The sequence below is a fragment of the Balaenoptera ricei genome, chromosome 8 (assembly GCF_028023285.1).
Source record: "Balaenoptera ricei isolate mBalRic1 chromosome 8, mBalRic1.hap2, whole genome shotgun sequence".
NCBI lineage: Eukaryota > Metazoa > Chordata > Mammalia > Artiodactyla > Balaenopteridae > Balaenoptera > Balaenoptera ricei.
The window spans coordinates 22,184,128-22,209,611 of record NC_082646.1 but is presented as its reverse complement, the minus strand read 5'-3'; the positions used below and the strand labels follow the sequence as shown (position 1 = coordinate 22,209,611).

The following is a 25,484-nucleotide window of genomic DNA, read 5'->3' as shown; positions in this document are numbered from 1 at the left end:
ATATAATTATATAAAAGCTCACAAAGATCTAGTGGGATTTGTATTTCCCTGTGTGTAAATACTACCCTGGGGGGCTTCCCTGGTGGCGCAGTGGTTAAGAATCTGCCTGCCAATGCAGGGGATACGGGTTCGGTCCCTGGTCCGGGAAGATCCCACATGCGGCGGAACAACTAAGCCCGTGCGCCACAACTACTGAGCCTGTGCTCTAGAGCCCGCAAGGCACAACTACTGAAGCCCACGCGCCTAGAGCCTGTGCTCTGCAACAAGAGAAGCCACTGCAATGAGAAGCCCACGCACCGCAACGAAGAGTAGCCCCCACTCACCGCAACTAGAGAAAGCTCACGCACAGCAGCAAAGAACCAACACAGCCAAAAATAAGTAAATTAAAAAAAAAACTACCCTGCATATGTATGTGTGTGTTTATATATATATATATATATATATATATATATATATATATATATATATACACACACACACTCTTTAGTCCTTCAGTGGATATTCTATTTTTTGGGGGGAGGTCAGCTTTATTAAGGTATAATTTACATATAATAAAATTCACAAATTTTAAGCATACAATTTGATGAATTTTGACCACTTTAACAAACTCTTATGACCCACCACCATGATATAAAACATTTCCATTTAATTATTTATAGCTGTAATTAGTGCTGTGCTCTCTATGGTGGCCTGGGAAATATTTAGATGGATAAGTAATATAAAAAGCAATGATAACACACAACTTCAGTTTGTCTCACAGAACATAGACGAGATCTAAAAGGCTTATGTTGGGACTGGGAAGGATTTCACTGGATAGATTTTAGAGCTGGCGTCCCAGATTTATAGGTTGAGAAAGAACAGCTTAAAACATGAGCCTTCGGCATGTGCACTAGTTATCATTGCTCTTGTGAAGGGAAAACAAATTCCTTTTCACCTTGTTCAAGATATTATATTTGGGACTTCCCTGGTGGTGCAGTGGTTGGGAGTCCGCCTGCCAATGCAGGGGACAAGGGTTCGAGCCCTGGTCTGGGAGGATCCCACATTCCGCGGAGCGACTGAGCTCATGCGCCACAACTACTGACGCCTGCGCGCCTGGAGCCCGTGGTCCACAACAAAGAGAAGCCACCGCAGTGAGAAGCCTGCGCACCGCAACAAAGAGTAGCCCCGGCTCGCCACAAATAGAGGAAGCCCATGCACAGCAACGAAGACCCAACGCAGCCAAAAATAAATAAATAAATTTATTTAAAAAAAGATATTATATTCACGCAGTTGCATCTCACCATACTAATTCTCCAGAAGTAATACTGAAATTAATATCGAAAAGCCCATAAATTTTGACCAAGCGAGATGGTATATAATTTTTATTTTGCATACTGCAAACAACAGGATCCTGCAATGCCAGGTAGCCAAATTTAGAGGTTTACATTTGAATGAAATTTGCCAGTCTGCAACTTCCTGTAGCTAACACAGCAGCCTCACAGCTGCCCCAAAAGCCCCTCCATGAAAATGAGTTAATTTGAACCAACAGGTTACCACGGTAGTAAAGTGATAAGATTAGGAGTTTAGTACATTTATTGTCATTTTTATGACCCTATAATATTTTTAGATGCCAACCTAGTTGAAAGACTATTTTGAAATGTACTAAGGAAGAGAGCTTCAAGTAGCATAAACTTTTCCACACTGCTGTATATTTTAAAAATTCTGATTACATAGTTTGAAAGTGTCTCTTTAAACTTAAATATATTGCTATTAATGCTTAAATAAAAATCATAGCTACTTGTGAATAGCTGTGATCCTTTTTCAAGGAATTCACAGTATATTTAATTTTTCATTGTCATCATATCTATGGTTGGGAGAGAGGTGGAACTGATGAAATACTGAACATTTTAAAACCATCTTTTAATATCTGTTTTGAGACCCACCATAAGTCATATGATTTTCCTCCAACTTTGAAATGAATGTAAAGTTAATGCCAGATATAATGCTGTGAGCTTTTAAATGGACACCTGTGTTAGGATGGAATACCTTCGTCCTCCAGAAGAAAATGCGCATGGAGAATTAGATGCCTTAGTTACTGTGACAAGCATGTAGTAGAACTGGGGCATTCTGATTGGTGTGAAATCTTATACAGTGACTAAACTATACCATACTTGTTCTAATAAATCTTACTAGTTTTGCAAAGTTTGAAAGAGGTTTTGATTTATGGACCAGTTATCTGAGTTACTGATACATAGTAATTTAATCATAAATAAGAAAAACACTCCATAATGAATAGGAGCTACAGTTTTAAGCATCTACCATGTGCCAGATGCTTTATATGATGTTATCTTATTATAAAGTAGATATTATCATCTCAAGTTTACAAAAGAGGAAACCAAGCATCAGAGAAGTTATGTGTCCCAAATTATCTATTTAGTAAATTACAGAACTAGGATTTAAACCCAAACTGTCTGACTCTCAAATTTATTCTCCTTTAACCTCTTAATGACATAACCAGTAGGTTCTGTGCACTAGCCCTTCCATCAAACCAAAGATATTTACTGGGCACCTCTGATAAGCTAGGCACAATGCTGAATGTTTCAGGTGCTAGAAAAAATGCAGCAAGGGCTTAGATTAGTATCTACTTAGGGACACAAGCCATCTGTGGTGGATTAAATATGGCCAGAATTACTTTACAGCTCTTCCCATCGATAAGTTAGTCTATCTCTCTACCCCTTGAATCTGGGATGGTTTTGTGACTTGCTTTGACTAATAGAATGTGGCAGAAGTGATGTTGTGTGAGTTTCAGAATCTAGACTTCAAGAGGATTTGCTGCTTTCACCTTTGCTTGCTTGAAATGCTGCCTTACAATTTCCTCTTAAAAAGTCAGTCTAGGACTTCCCTTGTGGCGCAGTGGTTAAGAATCCACCTGCCAATGCAGGGGACCCGGGTTCGATCCCTGGTCAGGGAAGATCCCACATGCCCCAGAGCAACTAAGCCCATGTGCCACAACTACTGAAGCCCGTGTGCTCTAGGGTCTGTGTGCCACAACTACTGAGCCTGTGTGCTGCAACTACTGAAGCCCGTGTGCCTAGAGCCTGTGCTCCACAACAAGAGAAGCCACCGCAATAAGCCCGTACACTGTAAGGAAGAGTAACCCCCTCTCGCCGCAACCAGAGAAAGCCTGAGAGCAGCAACGAAGACCCAACACAGCTAAAAAATAAATTAAAAAAAATTTTTTTAAAACCCCAATGTATTAAAAAAAAAAAAAAAAAGTCAGTCTAGCTTCCTGGAGGATGAGTGAGTGTGTGGAAGTGAATCCAGGCACCCTGCTGACAGCTAGCACCAACTGCCAGACATGGAAGGAGCCATCCTGGACTTTCCGACAAGGCTGGACCTCCAGTTGAATGCAACTGCATGCGTGCACAGAAGTACACAGCCAACCCGCAGTATTGTGAGAAATAATAAATCATTATTATAAATGACTAAGGTTCAGTGGGCTCTTATGCAGCAATAAGTAACTGATAGAGACATACCCAGGAAAAAGTAGCTCATGGTGCAGAACAGTATGTACCTAGTTTCCAGGTGCATGGTCCATGCTCTATATACTCTGGAAGTGAGAAAAGGGGCAAATCAATGTGCTAAAGATTTGAATTTGGCACTGAAAGGTGAGAGGATGCAGAGGAGAAAGGAAGCTCCCAGGTGCAAGGAATTTTGTGAACCAAGCACAGACATGGAAAAACATGGCTCTTCTTCAAGGAATAACAAGCAAGTTGGTTTGCCCAGAGCAGAAGTTTCACTTAATTGATTAAATAAAAATATGTTGTGGGGACTTCCCTGGCGGTCCAATGGTTAAGACTTCGCCTTCCAATGCAGGGGGTGCAGGTTCGATCCCTGGTCGGGGAGCTAAGATCCCACATGCCTCGGGGCCAAAAAACCAAAACATAGAACAGAAGCAATATTGTAACAAATTCAATTCAAATTAAAAATGGTCCACGTCAAAAAATCTTAAAAAAATATATTGTGTGCCTACTGTGTATCAGGATTGTGGTAATTTCCAGAAATACAAAGAGGAATAAGGCATGGATTCTAAGGGAGCTCACAGTTTCAAAAAGAAGAGAGTTGCAGAAATATATATGTAATTGGTGAGGTAATAAAAATAAGGGTTGAGAGGACTAGCATTTTATGAATACCTACTTCACGCCAGACTCTGTATTAAGCACTTTACATATGTGTTTCATCATTTTTAGTAAGAACTAACATTTGTGTGCTTTATATACTCTGCAGTATGCTAAAGATTCACGTGCATTATCTCATTAAAGCCTTGTCATTAACCAATGAAATAGATTGTAGTAAGTTATTATCTCTAGATTACAGCTTGGAAATTAATAGACGGTATAAGGACTTTTCAAGGTCACGAAGCTAGTGAGTGGCATAGGCTGGATTCTACTAGATCTACTCTAACCATGATTTAGTGCAGGTAGGGGGAGGAGGTTGGGGTTAGGATGAGGGTAGGGGTGGAGGCAAGTTGCTATCTTGAGGGATGACTGAACGTATCATACTGTAGGTGATATATGAATCCCCTTTTGAAGGATGAAAAGAAATCAGTAAGCAGAGAGGATAAGGGGCTTTGTCATTGGGGAGCAAAGCAAAGGCTCAAATGTGTGGACAGCATGTCAGATACATGGAAATGTGTGCAGGAAGTGTGCAGACAGGGAAACTGGGGAGAAGCTGGAGGAGGGAGCAGGAGCCAGGTTATAAAAAGCTTTTTTGAGCCAGGCTGAGGACCTTGGACTTTGTCCAGTAGCAGGCAGTGGTCCTTTAGATGGTTCTTAGCAGTGTAGACGTGCTGAAAGTGGCATTCTAGGAAATTTAATCTGGGGCTGAAAATGATGGGTCAGAAATGGTTGGTGGGGTGAGCGTATGGGCTATTGCAGCTGAACAGATCCAGTGATACAGATCTGAGGGGCTCTCAGTAGGGCGGGGTTTCAGGAGGCCAGCAGGGGACATTTATATCCACCTCTATTTGGCTTTGTGTTAGAGCCTGGCGAGAGCTGATACTCTTCCTGTGGGTGCTAAGGGCTGCTGGCCACCTGTCCCAGTTGTACCAATTCCCAGGGCTCTTTCTTTTCTTCTTTATTCCCATCCTCCCCACTGATAACTGTGTGTAAAGAGGGGCCTGGCATGTCTCCCTCATACTGCCCTGTTTACAGAGGAAAAAACTCTACATCCTTAAGTGATTTAATAGGGCATTGTGTAGGTCCAATCCTAAAGCCTATAAGAGTTTGTGAGGAAGGAATATTGAAACATATATCCTTAAAAACATTTACTTTGCATCTATAAAGCCTAGATTATAGGGGATTTATCTCACAAAGAAAGAGTTGTATTTGTGCACCTTGTTTGCAATATCACCGCTTCAGGTGACAGTACGGACTATGTAATTGACATAAGATGGAGACATGAAAGGATGAAGTGCTTTGCTTAGTGCCTTCAAATGTATAGAAGTAAAATGAAGACTAAAAAAGGCCTGTTTAAATTCTCTCTTGGGGGACAGGAATTCACCATGAGAACATTATTTTATGCATTTTTGTAATAGTACATGTAAATATCTAAGATTTTGATGTTCATTAACTTGGTGCAACAGCTTAATTTCTTTCTAATATAATGTCATAGAGAAATTCTGGAAGATTGCACATAAAACTCAGTATGGTGACCCTGGGAAGTAGAACGAGGGGATTGGTAGGCAGGGAAGGTCAGTAGACTTCTATTTTTTATTTTATATTGTTTTATTATGTTTGAAATTTTACCCTGTGTTACTTTTGTAATCGAAACAACCAGTTAATAAAAATTTAAAAATAGAATTTGTCTTACATCTTTATTGTAAATCTCAAATTAAAAAAAAAACCTGTGATTCCAAGTGTCTTGCGTTTCTGGTATATGAACTATTTTATGCCCTTTGGAAAGTAACACTGTTTACAGAATTCCAGATTTCTGACAGTTTCTTGAAATTTTACCGTTAAAACTCTCCTGCTTAGCGCAAAATTATGTCCAGGCTGCCTCTTGTGGGAAAGTGATTTCTGTGGCTTGAGTTACAAAATGAAACGCTTTTCTTTTTTTTTAACCCCTGGGTCTCGGTGTGCCTTTGGAATGCTATTTGTATTTATGTAGCTAAGTTAGAACAACAGGAGCCGCTGGGATGCACATTAATAAATGGTCCCGTACACTTTGGCCAGAGCAGAATCTGCAGAACTTCAGCTCTGCCAGATGGACTCGCCATGGCTGTTTCACTGCAAAATCTGATTATTTTTGCAAGCTGTGTGAAAGGATTCACCACCAGGAAATGTTTTAAATTACATGATATTAAAAAAAAAACCCTCCAGAATCAATAAGACAGCTGAAAAAATAAGGTGCTTGCAGAAGGTTTGCCTTTATTATTATTATTATTTTTAAATTTCTGCAATTGTGACGGAGCAGGTGGCTGGGTGGGGACCATGGACACCCCTGGAAATGCAGCTCAGTTCTCTAAACAGGCAGGACCGTGGGCTAATTAAAGTCAGACAATGGGCCATTTTGAAAGCTTTAGATAAAACATTCATTCAAATGAATGCCAGGGATATAATATGTACTTATGCATTAAAACATTGGCATTTGGAGTTTACAAAGCATTGCCTGCTCAGAAAATGCGGTTTTTTTCTTTTTGAATTCTTTCTGGGCTCAGGAAGGGGTTAGTTGGAAACGTTAACAAGCAATATGCAAAGCACTGCGTTATGAGAGTGAGTGAAAGGTTTGGGGGGGACACTCCCAGGGTAGACACTGATTCCATGTATCAATAACTGGGCAAACATTACAAATGAATGGATCCTTCTGCTGGCAATTCAGAAAAAAGTAGCAAGGGCAAGCGAGATGTACTCATTAAGGAAAAATTATAGTTTTCCTAAGAATTTGATAAACACAAAGAGCATACGTACTTCTAAAATATAAAGAAATATATATAAGAAAAATAAAACATTAGTAAAGCAGAAAGATACACATTGGGCCATCTGATGACCACTTGCTGTGCCCAGGCAAGCGTGAAATTCTTACTAAAGCCAGAACACACGGTAGGAAGGGTTCTTTTATGAAAGTGGAAGAGATGAAAAATAACTTCTATGGTAAATTTTTAGAAATAATAGAAAAGCATGAGGATTTCTTGTAATAGCAGTAGTACAGATAATTTGCACTCCTGTGTCTTCAGAGCTTGCGGACGCCTCTGACGATGGAGTCAACAGAATATACACGTGCTCTGCTTTTACACTTGGCAAGTACAGTGAGGGCTGCAACGGCTGTGATTTCTTCTTTGAATTTATATATGGCCAACTGCCTAAATGTAAAGCATGGATAATCAGTGTGTGGGCTTATTTACGTTCTGCCTCTCTCTTTCTTTGAGGCTTTTCATTGTTATTTAGCACCACCATTAGAATATCAAAGAGAAGTAGCACAGTATATAAATTGTCCAAGTTTGAGGAGGCTTTGGGGGTTATATCTTGATTAAAATTAGATTTTGATGTTAGTAAAGGCTTCCATCTGTCTTTAGCATGGAATTCTAAAAACTGCCCAGGAAATGAGACTATTGGTGGTCCTTCTCTCTCCATCTTTTTCCGTTTGTTCATAAGAAGGTAAGAGCAGAAGGAAATTGCCCGCCCCTTTCCTTAGTGGTTATTATATTTATTCAGAGTATGCATATGATTCTTTAGTGTGTGCAACTGTGAGAGAGTGCTGGACACTACGTAGGTTGCGAGAGTACCTAAGAGGTGGACCAGCAGAGTCAACTGAGCTGGTAAGCTCTGCATTTCCCTGGGCTCAGGGATCTGTTCCAGCCTTCAGAAGGGAGCTGAGATGGTCTCCTCCTCCTCGAGTGGGAGAAGTGACATAGTACATCCTGTCCCAGGAGCAAGCCATGTGATACCAGCCTCTCAGGTCAACTCGGCAACTTTCCGAAAAGAAATCACACCTCAGCAACAGGCAGAGCAGGGCTATAAGATTCAGGCAAGAAGAAGAGGTCAGAGTATAATGGGTTGGCCAAGGCAGGCCCTAGAGAGTTCAAGCAGAGCAGCAGAGAGGTTTCTGCGAGGTCGATGTGGTGTGCTTGGACTCTGGCTCCGGAAATGGTTTCCTCTTTTACAGGGAGGGCAGGTGCCATGCAAAGCTCAGGAGAACAGGGGTCCAGGAGTGGTGGGGAATGGCAGAGAGAAACTACACTCTGGAAGTGGGTTCTGGGACAGAGCTAGAGACAGGTTCTAGAAGGAAACTGAGAACTTCTGTGTCCAGTTTCGTCTAAGATGTCTGGGTATCAGAGGAGAGGAAGGTCCTGGCTCTGGTTTGGGCTGGGTGTGGCATCATCTGAGCAGTCTACGGAATTGCTGCAGAGACGGACAGGGATGAGGACAGATGGTTGAGAGGGAGCGAACGCGTGATGGGGCCAACAGAATGTATGGAGTGTGAAGGGTGAGCTCAGCACTGAGCAGAGAACCCGAAGCAAAGTGGTTATTCCCAAGATAGCCCTTCCTTGGGCCAAAAATGTAAACTGAAGAAGGCAATACTACTTTGGGTAAAATAAAGACCTGGGTCCAAATCTAAGCTCCATTGATTCCTACATGATTCTTAGTTTTGTCATCTGAAAAATAGATAGGAGTGTCACCCTCTTAAGGCTACTGTGCTCCTTGTTGATAAGTGAAATTTACTTTCAAATGGATAAATGAAAATATTTGTCAAGTTTCTATTTCAGAGCCTAGCAGTAAATGATAGCTATTATCATTAAGAATTTTTATTTACCCCAGAGAAAATTGAGGTGATGGAAGGGAACTCAGGCCCAGCAGTCACCGCAACTGTCCTACCCATGCCAATCTTTGACCAGATATTAGTGTAGAATATTCGCACTGCACGTCATTGTTCTTGTGCTTATGTGATTTTTCTGTTGCCTATTTCTCTTGCAAACTCCATTTGCAAACTCTTGTCAAACTAGAGGAAAGATGATTTATCTTTTTCAGAATAAATAAGGGACACAGCTTAGCTTTGGGTAGACCCCTCAGGTCAGGGGTAGGGTAGAACATGTTTTGGGGTCGGGAAAATCTAGCAAAGCAGAAAGATAAGCAGCTGTACCCAGTGGGGATAAGGGAGACACATCAAAAACGCAGTGAGTACTGGTCCCCTCCCACCCATACCATTCATAGGATTATATGATCCTTTGTAATTGAGGAAATGTAGGCTTAAAAAAGTAACTTGTTAGGTCAGTAAATTGAGAGCAAATCCTGATCAAAATGTTAAGACTTTTATTTCCTTCTTCCTGCTGTGTGAAGTTGGTGTTTTCATAAAACAGTCATCCACGATGGGTAAGTATAATACTTGGTTTGTTATCTAAGACTGGTTACATATTTGGAGATTTAGAGCTGCAGGATGGGAGCAGTTGAATCTATCTTTTTTTTTTTTTTTTTTTTTTTTTAGTTGAATCTATCTTAATGAAATGCACCAAGTTGGAGCTTCAACTCTAGCCATCTCAACCCGCAGAACGGAGGAGGGTGGTATTGCTGAGTCAGAATAAAAACAAGGTTGCTAACTGTCACTTCCACTATTTTGTTGTTTCATTGGCTCATAGTGAATCAATTTTTCGAACCTACGAAAGTTACCCAGTGGCCTTTTGCCAGGTCAATTTATTTATACTCTATTAGAATTTGTAGTAGTGAAGACAAAGTATCTAATTCCCAAGGCTGCTGTTCGGAGCTCACCACTAACTGTGGGTGTCTGCCTTTGCACAGCACACTTGCACGATAAGTAACAGTTATCAAATGCTACCACACTCCAGGTACTAGCAAAACCATAAAAGCTGCCATTTGCTGAGCATTTACAATGTGCCATGTACCAGCCGCACCAGGGGCTTTTTATACCTTATCTAATTTAATTTTCATGACACGTTTGTGGTGGGTACCATTCTCTCCATTTACATAGAATGAAACAGAAGTCCAGAGAACTTCGATCACCTTCACACAATAGAGTCAGGTCCTCAGTCTGTCAGACTCCAAAACACAAGCTCTCAACAGTTCTACCCCACTGCTGTTTCTCCTGGGCTGGAGGCTCCAAAAGGAAAAAAATGGGAATAGCAAGACATTAGCCAGTTGGGGGAGAGATTTAATAAAACAAGCAATTATCGTGAAATGTAATAAGTATTTTAGCAGATAAATACACCAGAGGCTCTGGGCATGGAGGGGAGTGTCTGGGAGACCTCAGCAGGCAAGACAAGAACTAACTTTTGAAAGGTCATGTACCAGGCCAGGCCTCCTGACTTTCTCTTCACTTCTCCACCCTATAGACCAAGAGGGTCTACCCACTGCACATCACAGACAGAGTGTCTCCTCTCCCTCTGGACTGTCACCCCCTCCTCGTGTTCTGTTTGGACTCTACCCCTCCTCATTGCTCATCTGAGTTATTGTCTTCCTTCCAAACTTAGCTCAAGGCTCACCCTCCTCCAAGAAGTCTTCTTCCATCTACCCTGTCCACGCCTTGCTCTCCCCTTTTTCAACCTCCATCTTGTTCACTGATGGTCACTATTATGTGTTTGGCACTTGGAAACCAAAGCCATCTTTTAATTTTTAATCACTTTTTTCATGTATAATTCTTTCTCCCACAGCTGGACTGTACATTTCTTCAGCTCAGTGAATTCCTTACATCACTTGAATTCTAATGTTCCTTCATTGCAGTATTTCATAGCACTAGCATTGACTGAACACATACCATGTGCAAAGCTCTTGACGTATTAAATCTAACCTTGCAAGGCACGTATTATTATCTTCCTCTGACACCAAGATTAAAGTACCTTTACAGTTATCATACAGTTAACAAATGGCAGAGCTGAGTAGTGCATTCAGGTCATCTTGATCCGGAGCCCATACTCTTCCTCATGCTATGCTGCCTGTACATTAGATGAGAAAATTCTGCGAACCTAAGCGCTGAAGATTCCCAGATGACAGAGTGATCTGAAACTTCAGCTCAAGGACGCTGCAGCTTGAATATGAGCTAGTTCTCAGAGATTCAGATCTACTTCAAATCATAAACAGTGAGATGTGAACATTTGAAATATGAATAATAAAGAAGATAAGGGGATGGGATAAACTTTTTAAAGTTTGAGTATTAAAATTGAATACTGAAATGAGAGGAATCAAACTCTACTTTTATTGACAAGGACACTGAGGAGAAAGGAATTGCCAGAGACCACTGAAAACCAGAAGGAGGGGGTTCAAACAGACTGAGGAGGCAGCAATTTCCCTTTTGGTGCAGAAGAGAAGTCTCACATGTGTTTTCCGAAGTTTCAGGGAAATCAAAGAAACTTTGAGATGCTGTGATATACAGTTTCCAATTGCTTATTTTCATTTTTTAATACTTCACGAGAACTCCAAATGCAAATCACAGATATGAGCATCATGTTTACACTCGGTGGTAACTGAAATGTGCATGTGATTGGTGCCACAAAACAGCAGCTGGATATAGAACAAAACAAATCTCTAACCAGCAGTCCTGATGGAAAGACAGACAGTTGTTACAGATGGAGCTGGACAATGCACATCTGTTCTACAGTTAAGAGTTCACCGACCTCTCAAGGAAGATCAAACACTTTCATATAATTTATGCCATAAATGCACTAGATGGCTTCCATTCACCTTCTGTTCTTCCAGTTTTTTCCATCAGTATGTACTATTGTCACGCTTCTTTCTGTGCTTACAATGTTTTACTTCCAAAATAATTAGGAAAGATTAACCAAGACACCTAGCTGACAGTATGGCTTTAAGGTTAGTATAAAAAGAATCATGCCAAGTGGAAATAGTTAGATTTTGGTCTGTGTATGTATATTATGTATAATTCAAGGCTTATATGATCCAAATATATTTCCCACTTGGGATATAGCTCCTCAACATTTCCCTCAGTTCAGATCTTCTAAGAACAACCAGAAATCGTCACTTGTTTTTCCTCATATTTATGTAGGATATTAACTTAAAAATCACTTTCATATCTATTTCCTTATTGTTCCTCACTATAGCATTTTGATGAATGAGCAGAGCAGAATAGCTATTAGGGTGTCCATAAACCAGTAAAATAGATTAAATATCAGACCCTGATTGCTAAGCCCATTCTTAATTCCCCCCATATTGCACTGAACTCCCCCATTCCACTACTCAATTTTAACTCCAAAATTGGGTCACTGAGCTCCATTTCCTACTTAGCAAGTTTAGAATTTTTCCCCTCATGCAGCTGTTTTATATTCAATGATTTTAAATGAATCTTTATGATAGCTTGGGAAAAATTTGATTAGAAAGTTCAATAGCCTGCAAATTGTTCATTGAATTTCAAAACAAAATGAAAAATTGTGGCTATTAGGCTTATTGCCTCTTCTTCTTTTTAATTTTACTATAGATAACTGAGAGCTCACCGAATTTTGTGATAACATTTAAAATTTTCAATGATCGGTTTTTATGGAATGTCATTGAAAGAGTGTAATTGAAAACAATGCAACATAAACTTACATCAGAAGTCTAAATACATATCTTTTGGTACCAGATGTTGGTGAGTGGCTCATATTTTTAATGATCTGGTCGATAGTATAGTAAAGAATAACCCAGAAAAATTTGAAAAAGAAAGAGGAAACGATTATTTAAAAAGATATCCATGATAATTGTTGTGAAACCACAGGATTATGGCTAAAATGCACACAGTGGTTTTAAGTCCAGTATTTGGTGAAAGTTTCTTTTGATGCAAGGGATTTTTTTCCCCTTTCGATTCCTACTGCAAAAATGTGAAAAACACTTCATGGTATCGAAAACAGATGTTCATGAGAGAAATTGTGGTAAAGATGAGTCAACATAACCCAGGTAAACTTATTCAAGTGCTGTCACAAAGAACAGAGCAGCAATTTGGGCATCAGATAGACACTGAGAGAGTACTTATCTGGGGGATGTAGTTTTCATAATATCTGTGTATTAGTTTCCTAGGGCTGCTGGAAAAAACTACCACCACCTGGGTGGCTTAAAAAGACCAAAATTTATTCTTTCTCTCTCCAGGGGCCTCTAGGGGAGAGTCCACTCTGCCTCTTCCAGCTTTGGTGGCTGCCTGCCTTCCTTGATATGTGATAGCTGCCTCCCTGGTCACGTGGCCTCTTCCTTTTTTGTGTGTCTCTCAAAACTCCCTCTTATAAATGTGGCACATATATACAATGGAATATTACTCAGCCATAAAAAGAAACAAAATTGAGTTATTTGTAGTGAGGTGGATGGACCTAGAGTCTGTCATATAGAGTGAAGTGAGTCAGAAAGAGAAAAATAAATACTGTATGCTAACACATATATACACTACCAAATGTAAAATAGATTGCTAGTGGGAAGCAGCCGCATAGCACAGGGAGATCAGCTTGGTGCTTTGTGACCACCTAGAGGGGTGGGATAGGGAGGGTGGGAGGGAGACGCAAGAGGGAGGAGATATGGGGATATACGTATATATATAGCTGATTCACTCTGTTATAAAGCAGAAACTAACACACCATTGTAAAGCAATTATACTCCAATAAGGATGTTAAAAAAACCCCACAAAAACAAAACCAAAAAAAGCACAATTCTTCCACATTAAAAAAAAAAAAAAAAAAAAAGAGTACATGGGATTGCATTTAGGGATCACCTCTTCCAGGGTAAGTGGAAGATCCACCCAAGATCCTTAACTTAATCACATATTTTGCCATTTAAGTCAACATTCACATGTTTCAGGGATTTGATGTAGGATCTCTGGGGGTCCATTTTTTGGCTTAGGGCAATATCTATGGTAAAACAGTGTGGTAGGGCCTCCAATCTCCTCAAGTTACCCTTTGACTGGTTATTACTCATGTTATCAGTAGCAAATTTTGAACACATCTAAGGATGGCTTTCCTATCTAAACTTACCCAAGATATCAGACTCATTGTCACCTAGTGAACTGGGATGAAAACGGGTAGGGAGTGTCTGCATTCCTCATGCCATTAGAGCCCTGTAAGTGCTGCCAGTAATGTGATTTTCCATGATTCCTGCTCATTGAGTTGTGTTTGCCACAGGAACAGAAAAAGTCCTTGAGAGTTAGTGATTAACTAATATGATGTCTTTCTTGGGATTTTCTAGAATAGTGGTTGAGATGAAAGAAGCAGACAGTAAAATCAATTCATGGAGATACCTAAAGTCCAAATAGCCATGTAGTGGGACTATGTGCATTTAATTACCCAAATTTAAAAGGTCTTTGAAATGAGGACGAGAGTAAGATACTAGCACTGAGACACTGAGTAATATGTGAGAACAGGAAGTTACGGTTGAGTTCATATTGCCTGTGTACCTGATACCTGAGAAGAACGACCATAGTTAGAGCTGGTTTGCACCTTTCCAGTCCTTTCTATATGATGATATTTTCTTATGCTTTCATTTCCTTTGTTTGCATGTGCTGTGGTCTGAATGTTTGTGTCCTACCCAAATTGACGTTGAAATCCTAAGGCCCCATGTGATTGTATTAGGAGGTGGGGCCTTTGGGAGGCAACTGGGTCATGAGGGTGGAACCCTCATGAATGGGATTAGTGCCTTTATAAAAGGGCTCTAGAGAGCTCCCTATGCCCTCCCATCATGTGACGATACAATGAGAATTCTGCAACCCAGAAAAGGGCCTTCATGAGACCCTGACCATGTTGGCAACCTGAACGTGGACATCAAGCCCCCAGAACTGTGAGAAATAAATGTATGCTGTTTATAAACTACCCTGTCTGTGGTATTTTGTGATGACAGCCCAAACAGATGAAGACAGCATGAATCAGAAATGATTCTACTCCAGTCCACATTGATCTTTCCCTTTAGAAGGGATATGGAATTGGCAGTCAGAAGACCTGCCACTTGCTAACTGCAACTTGCAAACAATCCCTTCCCTTCTTTTGTTCTCAACTTTTTCATCTGTAAAATGGAGAACGATGTCAACATCAATCTCATAGGAGTAGTGTGTCTATCGAATGAGATAACACACAGGAAGTACACTTTAAACTGTGCTTATGTAAATAGTATTCCAATCTTCATAACACATGGCTATGCTGCCTGGTCTTTTGTCTTCAGCATTCAGTGTAGTGCTTGGTTATATGATCTTGTATTTTTTAAATGTATAAGTGTTTTCCTTTCCACCAGGTTATTTGTTGTTTAATGGCACAGACCATGTATCACATGTTTCCTGTACCCACTTTTGTATAACATTTGCAGTGTCACTGGGCCAGTAGCAATAGCTCAGCAACTTCTAATCTGGGTAGAGATAAGAACCTTGGTTATGTGTGGGGTTTTGACAGTTGCTCTTTGCTGTGTGGTAAAGTTCTCATATTATGATGTGCAAAGAAATCACCCAAGGAACTTGTTAAGAATGACCATTCCCTGCCCCCAGACCAATAACTCTATGTTAGTAGACATGGAACAGGGACCAGGAATTTGCATTTTAAAATTAAATCAAATAATATGACTTATTATTAATTGTGTTTATAGTGTTATATCTTTTAAAAAGTAAAAGCATCAAAAAATAGAGAAAACACACTCTTTGATAGTCGCAGAGCTTAAGTAAGAAATCATGTTAGGTAATTTTTAAATAAAAAATATATTTCCATCCACCATTAGGATAGGTGCCTCTTTGTCTTGTTATGTAATTTCATCTGGCACAGTGCCCTATCACTGTATGTGTGTATGGATGACATTGCCGAGGAGGGAATTATAGCCTCACATGGGGCAGATAGACTATCTGTTCCTTGACTATGAAGTTATCCTCATTGCGTCTCTTGTCTTCCCAACTGACAGTATGCCTGGAACTTTTGCAGGTTTCACAATTCTAGCCATAGTAGTGGCCAAGCAATCCACGTTACATCCATGCCGCTATAGTTCACTTAGAGTAGATTGAATTCTCTGTCTCTTTCTTTTTTCCTCTCTTTCTCGCAAGAGACTAGATTTGTATGGATATTTTTAACTCACATTCCAGATGATTCTGAAGAAGCATGAGGAGAAACACGGCACTAGGAGCAGACAAGGAGCCAATTATTCAGATTTCTCTTTATCAACTAAGCTCCATTTGTTGAACTAGAAGAGAGGAAGTGGTTTAAAAGAAAGGAAAGCCAAAAAATGTGCAAATAAAGGATGTTCTTGGATGGGAGGAAATTGAATCTGGAGTTGGTTCATTTGAAACAAGTCCCAGAAGTTTGAGTTTGGAGCAGTGTTGAATATGGTGCTGACGTTCTGGGCAGAACACACTGTAAGAAGCAGTTCCCACTGTGTACCAGCCCCTGTGCTCAGTGCTGAATGTGGTCACCTCCTTTATTCCTGGTCATCTGCTCTCGTGTCCTGCCCCCAGCAATGCAGGTGAGTAATTATATACATAACTTGATAGCCAACTGCTATTTCCATTCAAGAATCATTATTGGAGATTTGGGTGTAACTACTTGAACATTTTAGGTACAGAGCGGAGCTATTTATAAAGACAAGGATGTCAGATAAAGATTTTAGACTTAAGACAACTCCTACTAAGATTTTTTAAATCTGATTTTGCATGTTACAGAGAAGATGTTTAGAAGTTGTCTCTATCAGATTTAGAATAACATGTGGATGAAGGTCAGCATTATTCACACCAACTGAGCCTTTGGTAGTTCATGACTGGCAGAAATGAAAAAGTCAGGACTCATCATCATTTCATGTCCAGTAGCTGAAGTAGCCAGCCAATAAGTTCACAGAGCTCTTGGAATCCTTGCTTATAGATTGACAGATGTGCCATAATGTTAATACTAGTAATTATATAGTGTGTGCCAGTTAAAGGGGGGCTTTGCTGTGGAGAATATCAGACTCAAGATGTGAGAGATTGGTGTGAAGATAACTAATCTTAAAAGGACTTAAACCCCCAAAGACTTCAGAATGTATTCAACTGAGACTTACATTAAATCTTGAGTTACTTGTCTGCTTGGATCGTTTTTCTGCCAGTAGATCTTTGACTGTGTGCTTCACTCTCACACCTTGATACACTCGTTTGCTGTAGTCTCCTGGGACTTAAGCAAATGGAATAGTAACAATCAAATGTGGATACTATAAGTAGGTTAACCTGTCCAGGGCTAATATTGTGATGCTATTTTCTCATTAGAATGATAGACTTGAATTTGAAGTGGCTTCAACACAGGTCATTTAGTCCTATCTCCTGGTCCTTGACAGAAACTGATCCAAGTTAAGTGAAAGAAACACTATTCCATCTTTTACGTATTAGCCACTGACTTGGGAAAATCACAATTTCTCAGCCCTGTTTTCTTCATCTGTAAAATGGGTATAATAATCTCTCTGAAACTGAACTGCAGAGTTATATAAGATATGCATATGTAAATGTTGTGAAAAGTACCAAGTTAAATACAAAGTTCCTGTACAAAATGAAGGAGAGAAAAAAAACTAGGTTCCAAGACAATTTATTATTCAATTCAAATAAAGCCACATGCAACCTGATTTCAGCAAAACAGAATTATTTGACTGATCCTTTGGGTCTTATTTTGACAGGATTTGGCCTATATATCTTTTAATTAAAGAGGCTTAAGTATCTCTTTCAAATCAGCCTCAAATTTAAAGCTAAATGGTCTTAATGTTTGTTCCAAAGGAATCTAAGTGTTGCTCTTAGAATTGTGTGTGATGCCTTATTTTTTGGGAAAAGCCTAAGACCACATTTATTCATCGATAATTTATTGAGTATTTTTTATGTGTCAGGCATTGTGTCAGAGCTGGGAATACAAAAGAACATGCCATCTAGTGGGAGGAGAGACATACTTAAAAATAATTATAATGCAAATGTGCAAAGTACAACAAAAAGTATGCCTGAATAGAATACTCAGAAAAACACAGAATGTGTCAATTTCTCTTGAGGGTGGGGAAGGAGTTAGGGAAGGCGAGGTGATAGCGGAGGTAAGCCGTGTGTATGATGGTAAATGGGTAAGAACATTCCAGGTATAGAGGGCAGCATGGGCAAAGTCCTGGAGGTAAGAACAGAAGGAGGGAGAAACAGCCTGGGGAAAGGAAATGATCAGGGCGCAGCCATGAAGTTTCTTGTAGGCGAAGGAGTCTGGACTTCATCCTGTGTGCAGTGAGCCATTGGAGGCTTCCAAGCATGGGAGTAGTGTGGTTAGATTTGCATTTTAGACAGACTTTTCTAGCAGCTGTATGAGGGTGGATTTCGATTTAAGAATCACAAAGCCACAGGGAGAACTGTCAGGAGGATTCTAGGATAATTCAGGCAAGAGATAGTGGGGTCTGAGTCGTGGTTGATAGGAGGGCAAGGAGAGGACAGATTTGGAAATTATTTAGATGTAGGAGGGAAAGGAGAGGGAAGATTCAAGGCTGATTCTCAGGTTTCCACCATGGGATTGGTCTGGGTATATAAGTTTCAGAGCCATCATAATGTTGATAGTAAGGAAACCAGGAAAGAGAATGAACTCTCTTGGAATGTTTGAAAGGTAGAGTCATAACAATGGCACTCACGGAAAACTTATGCGTCTGGCATATTGGGATAAATAGGCCAGGCTAATCTCAACGGCTGAGATCAATATCCTGGGACCTCCTACAATGCTGATTCCTGACACACTGGTTGGGAAGCTCTGGACCAGATGGTTAAAGATGGAAGCCTGGGGAACATCCACATTTGAAGTGTTGTCTGAGGAGAAGGAGAGAACCCTAATGAAGAAGAAATGGTTGGAGAAGAACCAGAAAAAAACAGGGGAATGAGGCATCACAGAATTCAAGGGAAGGGATTTCAAGAAAGAAGGAAAAAGAATGAGATACAGCAGAATTGTTCAGGAAGATAAGGACAGCAAAGCATCCATTGCTTTCAATTCAGTGGTTGGTGTTGTCTTAGCAAGAGCAATTTTGGAAGCATTAGCTGGAAGCCAGGTGGTAACGTCAAGGGCAGAGGTGGAGACAGGGAGGGAGACTATTTCTTCTTGAAGTTTGAATGAGGAAGGGAAGCAAGAGATTGGATGATCATTGGAGACAATTACAGGGACAAGGAGAGGTTTGCTTATGTTTTTATATCTATTTAATGAATTTGTGGATAGGAGATATTTGAGGATATTTGAACAGGAAGAGGGAGGGACTGAAGATTTAGGGAAGAGGGAGAAAATGATGAAAGGAGATCTTGAAGAGAGAGAGAGAAATTGGGGTCAAGGACACAAGTTGGCTCTCAACCTTTGAGCCCGGAATAAAGAAGGGCAGGGGAGGGGTGGTGGCCCGGTGGTATGGTCAGACATCTCTAGTGCCCGTTCCAGCCGCCTGGAGTAGGAGAGTGACTCAGGCACTAAAGGTCAGAACAAGGCAGGAGTCAAAAGCCAGACAGAAAAGTCCAAGTGAGAATACACACCAGTGATCCACAGAGTGTGAATCTTGGGCCAGGAACAATAGCATCGCCTAGGAATGTGTTAAAAATGCAGATTTTCAGGTCCTGCTCCAGATGTACTGAATCAGAAACTTTAGGGGTGGGCCCAGCAATTGTGTTCTAACAAGCCCTTTAGGTGATTCTGATGTTCTCTGAAGTTTGAGGACCAAAGATATACATAAGAGTAGGGACTTTGTAAGTTTCCTCTGGAAGTGGGGGCCAACTCTAACCTAGGCATTCCTAGCTGGCTGATTGATCGTGGGTGTGGACTTAGGTCTGAGAAGGAGATTGGGGTGGACGTTGAAGAGGTCCAGGTTGATCCTTTGTGTGTTTGCAGACAGTCTTGGTTTCACTTTTTCCGAAGGGCTTTTTAATTGGTGGTTTCAATCTGAATTATCCATTTATGCTTTATGTGTATGCCAAAAAGCCTAGAGGAAATATACCTATTCTAAATAAGTTTAACAAATAACCACATGGTGACTAATGGATAAAGTTCATGAGATGGCAAATAAGCAGATCACAACTTCTGAAGTTTTGCCATAAAACAATCAGTCTTATGTACCAGTTGGCACCAACTCTAGTGCAAAATGTGGGGCTATATGCCACAGGGGATGCAAAATAAGTTTAGAACATATAACAGATGTCCTTAAAGACATCTTCTTTTAGTGAGAGAAATGAGACATTCACATGTGAAGGATTAAGGGAGGAGGAAGAGTATACTTTGGTTTGTTGATGAAAATTTTGTGGGAAGGGATGGGATTTAGTCTTGATTCAGACAGATGTGGATAGGTTAGGAGGAGGGAGAAAGGCCTTGTAGACATTAGGCATGGCATGAGCAAAAGCAGAGGTCGGAAAGAGCAAGGCATGTGTAGGAAGGGAAAGGAATGAGGGTAATTGGAGTTAATGGATTTAAATGCCATCAATATATAGATGAAGTTCAGATGGCTATCCCTAGACCAGACCTATCCTGGACTTTAGACTTGGATGTCCATCTTCACTTCGATGTCTAGTAGACATTTCAAACTCCACATGTCCAAATCTGAACTCTGTCCTTCCCTCTATATTTGCTTATCTGAAACCATCCTATTAGTCGATGGCAACTCCATCCTTCTGGTTGCCCAATCCCAAAGCTATAAAGTCATTCTTAGTTCCTCTCTTTTCTCTCATACTTCACAACCCATCCTTTAGGAGTTCCTGATGGTGCCATCTATAAAATAGAGCCAGAATCTGCTGACTTTTCTCCAGCTCCACTGCTGATATCCAGGTAAAATCAAATGTCATCTCTCATGTAGATACTGCAGTAGCCCTCCAACTGATCTCTTTGCTTCCACTCTTCCCCCATCCCCAGTGTATCTCAACACAGCAGCCAAAGTGATTCTTTTGAAAAGAAAGCCCAATTGCCTCACTCCTCTTCTCAAAGCCATACAATGGCTCCCCATTTAACTCAGGGTAAAAGCCAAGGTCCTTACAATGGTCCTACATAACCTTGTTCCACGACACCTCTGATCTCATCTCATAACACTCTATTGTACTCCAGCCAGTTTCTGAAATGCATCAACCACACCACTTCTGCCTTAGGACTTTGCATTGGCTGTCCACTCTATCTGGAATATTCTTCCTCCAGTTATCCACATGACTAAATGTCCTTGTCTCCTTCAAAATTTGGCTCAAAAGTCATTTTCTCAATGAGAACACATTTAAAGTTACAGCATCCCATAAAACATCTCTATTCCCCTTTACCCTATTCTACTTTTTCTTTCTATGTAGTACTTGTCACGTTATAATGTCCTATATAATTTCTTTATTTATTAAGTTTATTGGTTATTGTCTGTTTTTTCCTTGCTAGAAGGTAAGTTCCACGAGGGTAGGGATTTTTGCTTGTTTTTACTCACTGAAACATCTTAAGTGCCAATGCCTAGAACAGTGCCTGGCACTTAGTAGTCCTTCAGTAAATATTTGCTGAAAGTATCCTTTTTTTTGGTTGAGAATAATGGAAATGTTGAAGGTCTTGAAAATCAGGCTGTAAAAATTTATACTTTATGTTGTCGGTAATGGAAACCACTAATGTTTTTGACCAGGGCTATATTGTGACTTTATCATATTTAGGAAGATTTGGAATTTTTTTTGGAAGATTAATCTGAGGGCACCTCTTAGGATGGGTTGAGGATGAGGAAGCAGAGAGGATGGAAAATGATAAAACAGTGAGAAGCTAACCAGAAACATTGGAAATGACAAGGGAAGGGCAGATTTAAGGAATCTTAAAGGTCTCTTTCAAAAGAACACAAACACATACACATGCACACACACAATAAAAAAGACTACCATGATTAAGAAGAGAAATCAAGAAGACAGGGAAGAGGGTTGGTTTTGATGTGGAAAGAAGAGTTCAGTTTTGAATATGCTGACTTTGAGGTTGTGGTGACTTAATCAAGTGAAATCATCATATAGATAGGCGAGAACTTTGACCAGCGTTAGAACTGTACATCTAAGAGACATCTATAAAACTATGATAACTAGAGCTACGGAAATAAAGTTCTCCAAGGAAGACTTTGTAGCAGAAAGGAGTAGAAGCCCTGGGAAAAGGCTATAGTTCTGATGCCCAGGGAAAGTAAGGGGCCAGGGAAGGTCAGGGCAGAAGTGGGGAGGAGGGGGCAGAGATGTAGGTATGTGACACAGCAGAGTGGTAGCAACAGGGAAATGAAGGAAAGAGGGAGTGTAGAGAAAGAGGAATAATGGTGGAGGGAGAAAGGCCTTGTAGACATTAGGCATGGAGAAAGAGGCGGTGTCAAGTATCCGGTGCCTAGTAGGTGCTCAATAAGTACTTGTAGGGTAAAGAAAGTGCCTTAGAGAATTTGAGGTAAATGAAGACATAGAAATACCATAGGGTTTGGAAAACTGGCGATATTTAGAATGTGGGAGAAAGCAGTTTCATAAGAGGTGGGGAAGAAACCCTTTCTCTGGGGCTTCAGCATGGGTGGTAAGAAAACAGGGACAATGGAGATAAACCAGGCTCTGAAGTAGACACAAAAAAGCAAATGCATTTTACCCAGCATATAAGGCGGATTAAAATACATTTTAACTAAGAGGTGGAACCTAGTAAAAATTCTTTAAACTATTACCTGGATTATTCTTCCTATTTTTGGGAATTCTGAAAGTTCCTTAACCTACCCTATCCTCCTTTTTTAAAGAGGAGTGATATTTAGAGTTTAAAAATGTTGCTAGTATTCCTACTTCCAAATGTATTTCCCCTTGTGCAGTGTGTCTATTTAAAGAATCCACACCTGCATAAATGAGGAGATGCTTAAGAGCTTTTATTCAAATACCTTAGATACAAACTTGCATTCAGATCAGTTGTTGAGAAAACAAAGACATGTGTTTCCGGAGAGAAAGCACAAGCAAATTTATTAATAAGAATCCATTTATCCTTTCGAATTTGGGAAAAAAATTCATGCTGTCGTATCGTGACTGTGTACACGCAGCAAACTGTCTCAGTCATGCCCTCTCCACATTCCTGTTCACTTTGAAGAAGAATTTGGCCCACAGTAGATTTAATGATGCTGCTGCTTTAATGCTATTTCTGAAAATTACATCTTTTCTCCATCAGATCAAACTCATACGTTCTGAAATTGGCTATTTAAAATGTAGGAGATTCCTCAAGTGTTTTTAGTTATGAAATATCAAATATATTTATGACATTTGAAGCACCGTATTTTACTACTTTTGATGACAGTCTCTGTAATACATTTTCCTCCTTTTAAATTCCTTAGAGTCTCTGAGCAGGTGCTTGTTACATAAGGTAAGGGAATAAAGAGACAGTTCGAAACAAAAAAAAAGAAAAATCCTATAACTTTATAAAACAATTCATATTTTGAGTTACGTCATTAGACAATGGTAAAATTAAGATAATAGATGATGTCTCTCTGAATTGTGGTCCCTCATGGTATGAAATACAGGCACACTCTCACTTAAGAAAGAGCAGAATAAACATCCTGGATTATTGGTGAACAGCACCCACGTTTGTTCCATTTCTCTGCCCGTCAGGAAAGTGCCAAGAATGAGGTCCTGGACAGGCCAGTGGCAATACAGTGTTTTGGACCACCGTCTGGCTCAGGTGCCAGCCTTGAGGCTGCAGGTACCCCTCTCCTTACCCCACCAACCCAGCTCAGCCTGTCTTGCTGAGGCTGAGAACCCTCTCCCCAAGAGGAGGCAGATCCCCACGTAGGAATATAGTGCTTGATCTATGCCCACTAGATGCTCAGCATTTGTGGTTCCACTTTTGATCTGGGGAGATGATATTATGCTAGTTTTATTATGGGAAGCCTCTAGGAGAATACAGGGAAAGACAAGTTCAGCAATTAATGTTGAAATGTTCAATATATTAATTAATATATACTACTTAGGAAATTTTACACTGGAAATAAAGACTGAAACTTTTAAAGAAGTGGGGCTAAATTAGTTAACATGTGAGGATTTTGTAGCAGTTTGGTTTGCCCATACGATAGGCATCCACAAGCTCTTCCCAATAGCCACCCCCCTCTTCCACTTTTTAAGCCTCAGAGTTGGATCCAAAAACTTAGCACTTCTGTCAATAACCAGGTCCATACTGCAGAAGATAGATGCTCTTATGGCTCTTTTTATCTTTGAGGATCTGTGGTGTTTTAAAAAATATTAATTTTTCTTTCAAGCTACTTTACAAAGTGTTTAAAGAATATTTCTTCTATCATCACTTATTAACATTTAAAATGCTAACTTTTTAATCTCAAATTTGTTCCTGAAAGGGGTTTACTCTATGTTGACACTAACATTTGTATCCTCAGAGTGAACACACTGAGAAAGATCTATATATAGTTTGAATTCATGAAATAACAGCCCTTCCTTACCATGTGTATGTGGAAAGCCCTTCATCCTTAATCTTAAAAGCAAGATGCATGAGTAAAAGATATTTCAAGTTCTATATAAATGTGGATTCTTCTCCTGCACTTTCTTTATAATTGAGGGCTTACTGGAAGTTGTTACCTTTAACATAAAATTTGGCTACACTGGAAGAGAATGCTTTAATATCCAAGTTCTCATTTTATAAAAATAATTTTCAATAGAATTGATCTTTCAGAAAACATACCTCCATGAACTTGAAGCAGCATAATAAATCCAACAATTAATAGTTAAATGCAGCAGAATTATGAAAATGTTACCAAGAGTTCAAAGTTGTTGGTCTCTGGTCTGTGTTTTTATACTTTTACTGTATATGTTCTAGCTGGAGTTAGGGATATTTCTTCTTGTCCTTTGCTTTATGTTATGCATTTGTGATGTTAAAAATAAACATTAGGATTATTAAAGTTTTAAAAAAGTTTTAAATAATTGATATTGACTCACCACTTTCCATTCTGGATGGTTCTGGTGAATTTCCTTCTTAGTGGCAATGTAGGATTTCAGGTGAATTGCGTATTTTGCTTGATAAGGGAGCCTGGTCTCCTGGAAAGGTCAGCCTGATCTTGATGAGAAACGCTTCTGTACACGGTAGTGATGCTTCTGAAATGACTTGCTTTAGATTTGATTAAATGCAAATCCTTTTGTGTCTGTTTCTCTACAATTTGCATCCTCAATGTAGATTATATATGAAGGTACTTTTTTTCCTCCCCAAGAGGATTTTTAGTCAGTAACAATGAGTTTCCATTGGGAACAAACTCTCTTGAACGTTTATTATGGAAACAAGGAATCCATTATTTGCTTTATGAATAGCAGTGGCATTTTCTATCCTTTTAATATAGAGTTAGGTTTTAAAAAATAGTATTTATGAAAAAGCCATATTTCCCAGTAGGTAATATATGTACTATGCTGTTAATACTGTAATTATGAGTACACGATTTTTAAAAGCTAGGTTATCTTTCAGATAAATATAGAATTCAGAAAGGTTTTTTATTTAGGGATAAAAATCAAAATGACTGTCACTTTAATACAATAGGATATCCTTTTTATTATATGTAAAACATCAATATATGATCTATAGCAGAGGTTCCTAAACCTGAAAGTACATCAAAATCACCAGTGGAGCTTGTTAAAAATAACTTTGC

At 39.7% G+C, this 25,484-nt stretch overlaps 1 protein-coding gene across 1 annotated transcript in view; it reads right to left on the bottom strand.

Annotated features, from left to right (window-relative positions):
* POU2AF2 (POU class 2 homeobox associating factor 2) overlaps positions 1 to 24,796 on the bottom strand; it is a 35,259-nt gene extending 10,463 nt beyond the window's left edge. The window contains exons 1-2 of the mRNA XM_059929331.1: positions 24,787 to 24,796; positions 16,950 to 17,059 (exon numbers count right to left, since the gene is read on the bottom strand). Of these exons, the coding sequence (XP_059785314.1) occupies positions 16,950 to 17,059; positions 24,787 to 24,796 (120 nt within the window). The remainder of the gene's footprint in view (positions 1 to 16,949; positions 17,060 to 24,786) is intronic.
* Positions 24,797 to 25,484: the final 688 nt, after the last annotated feature.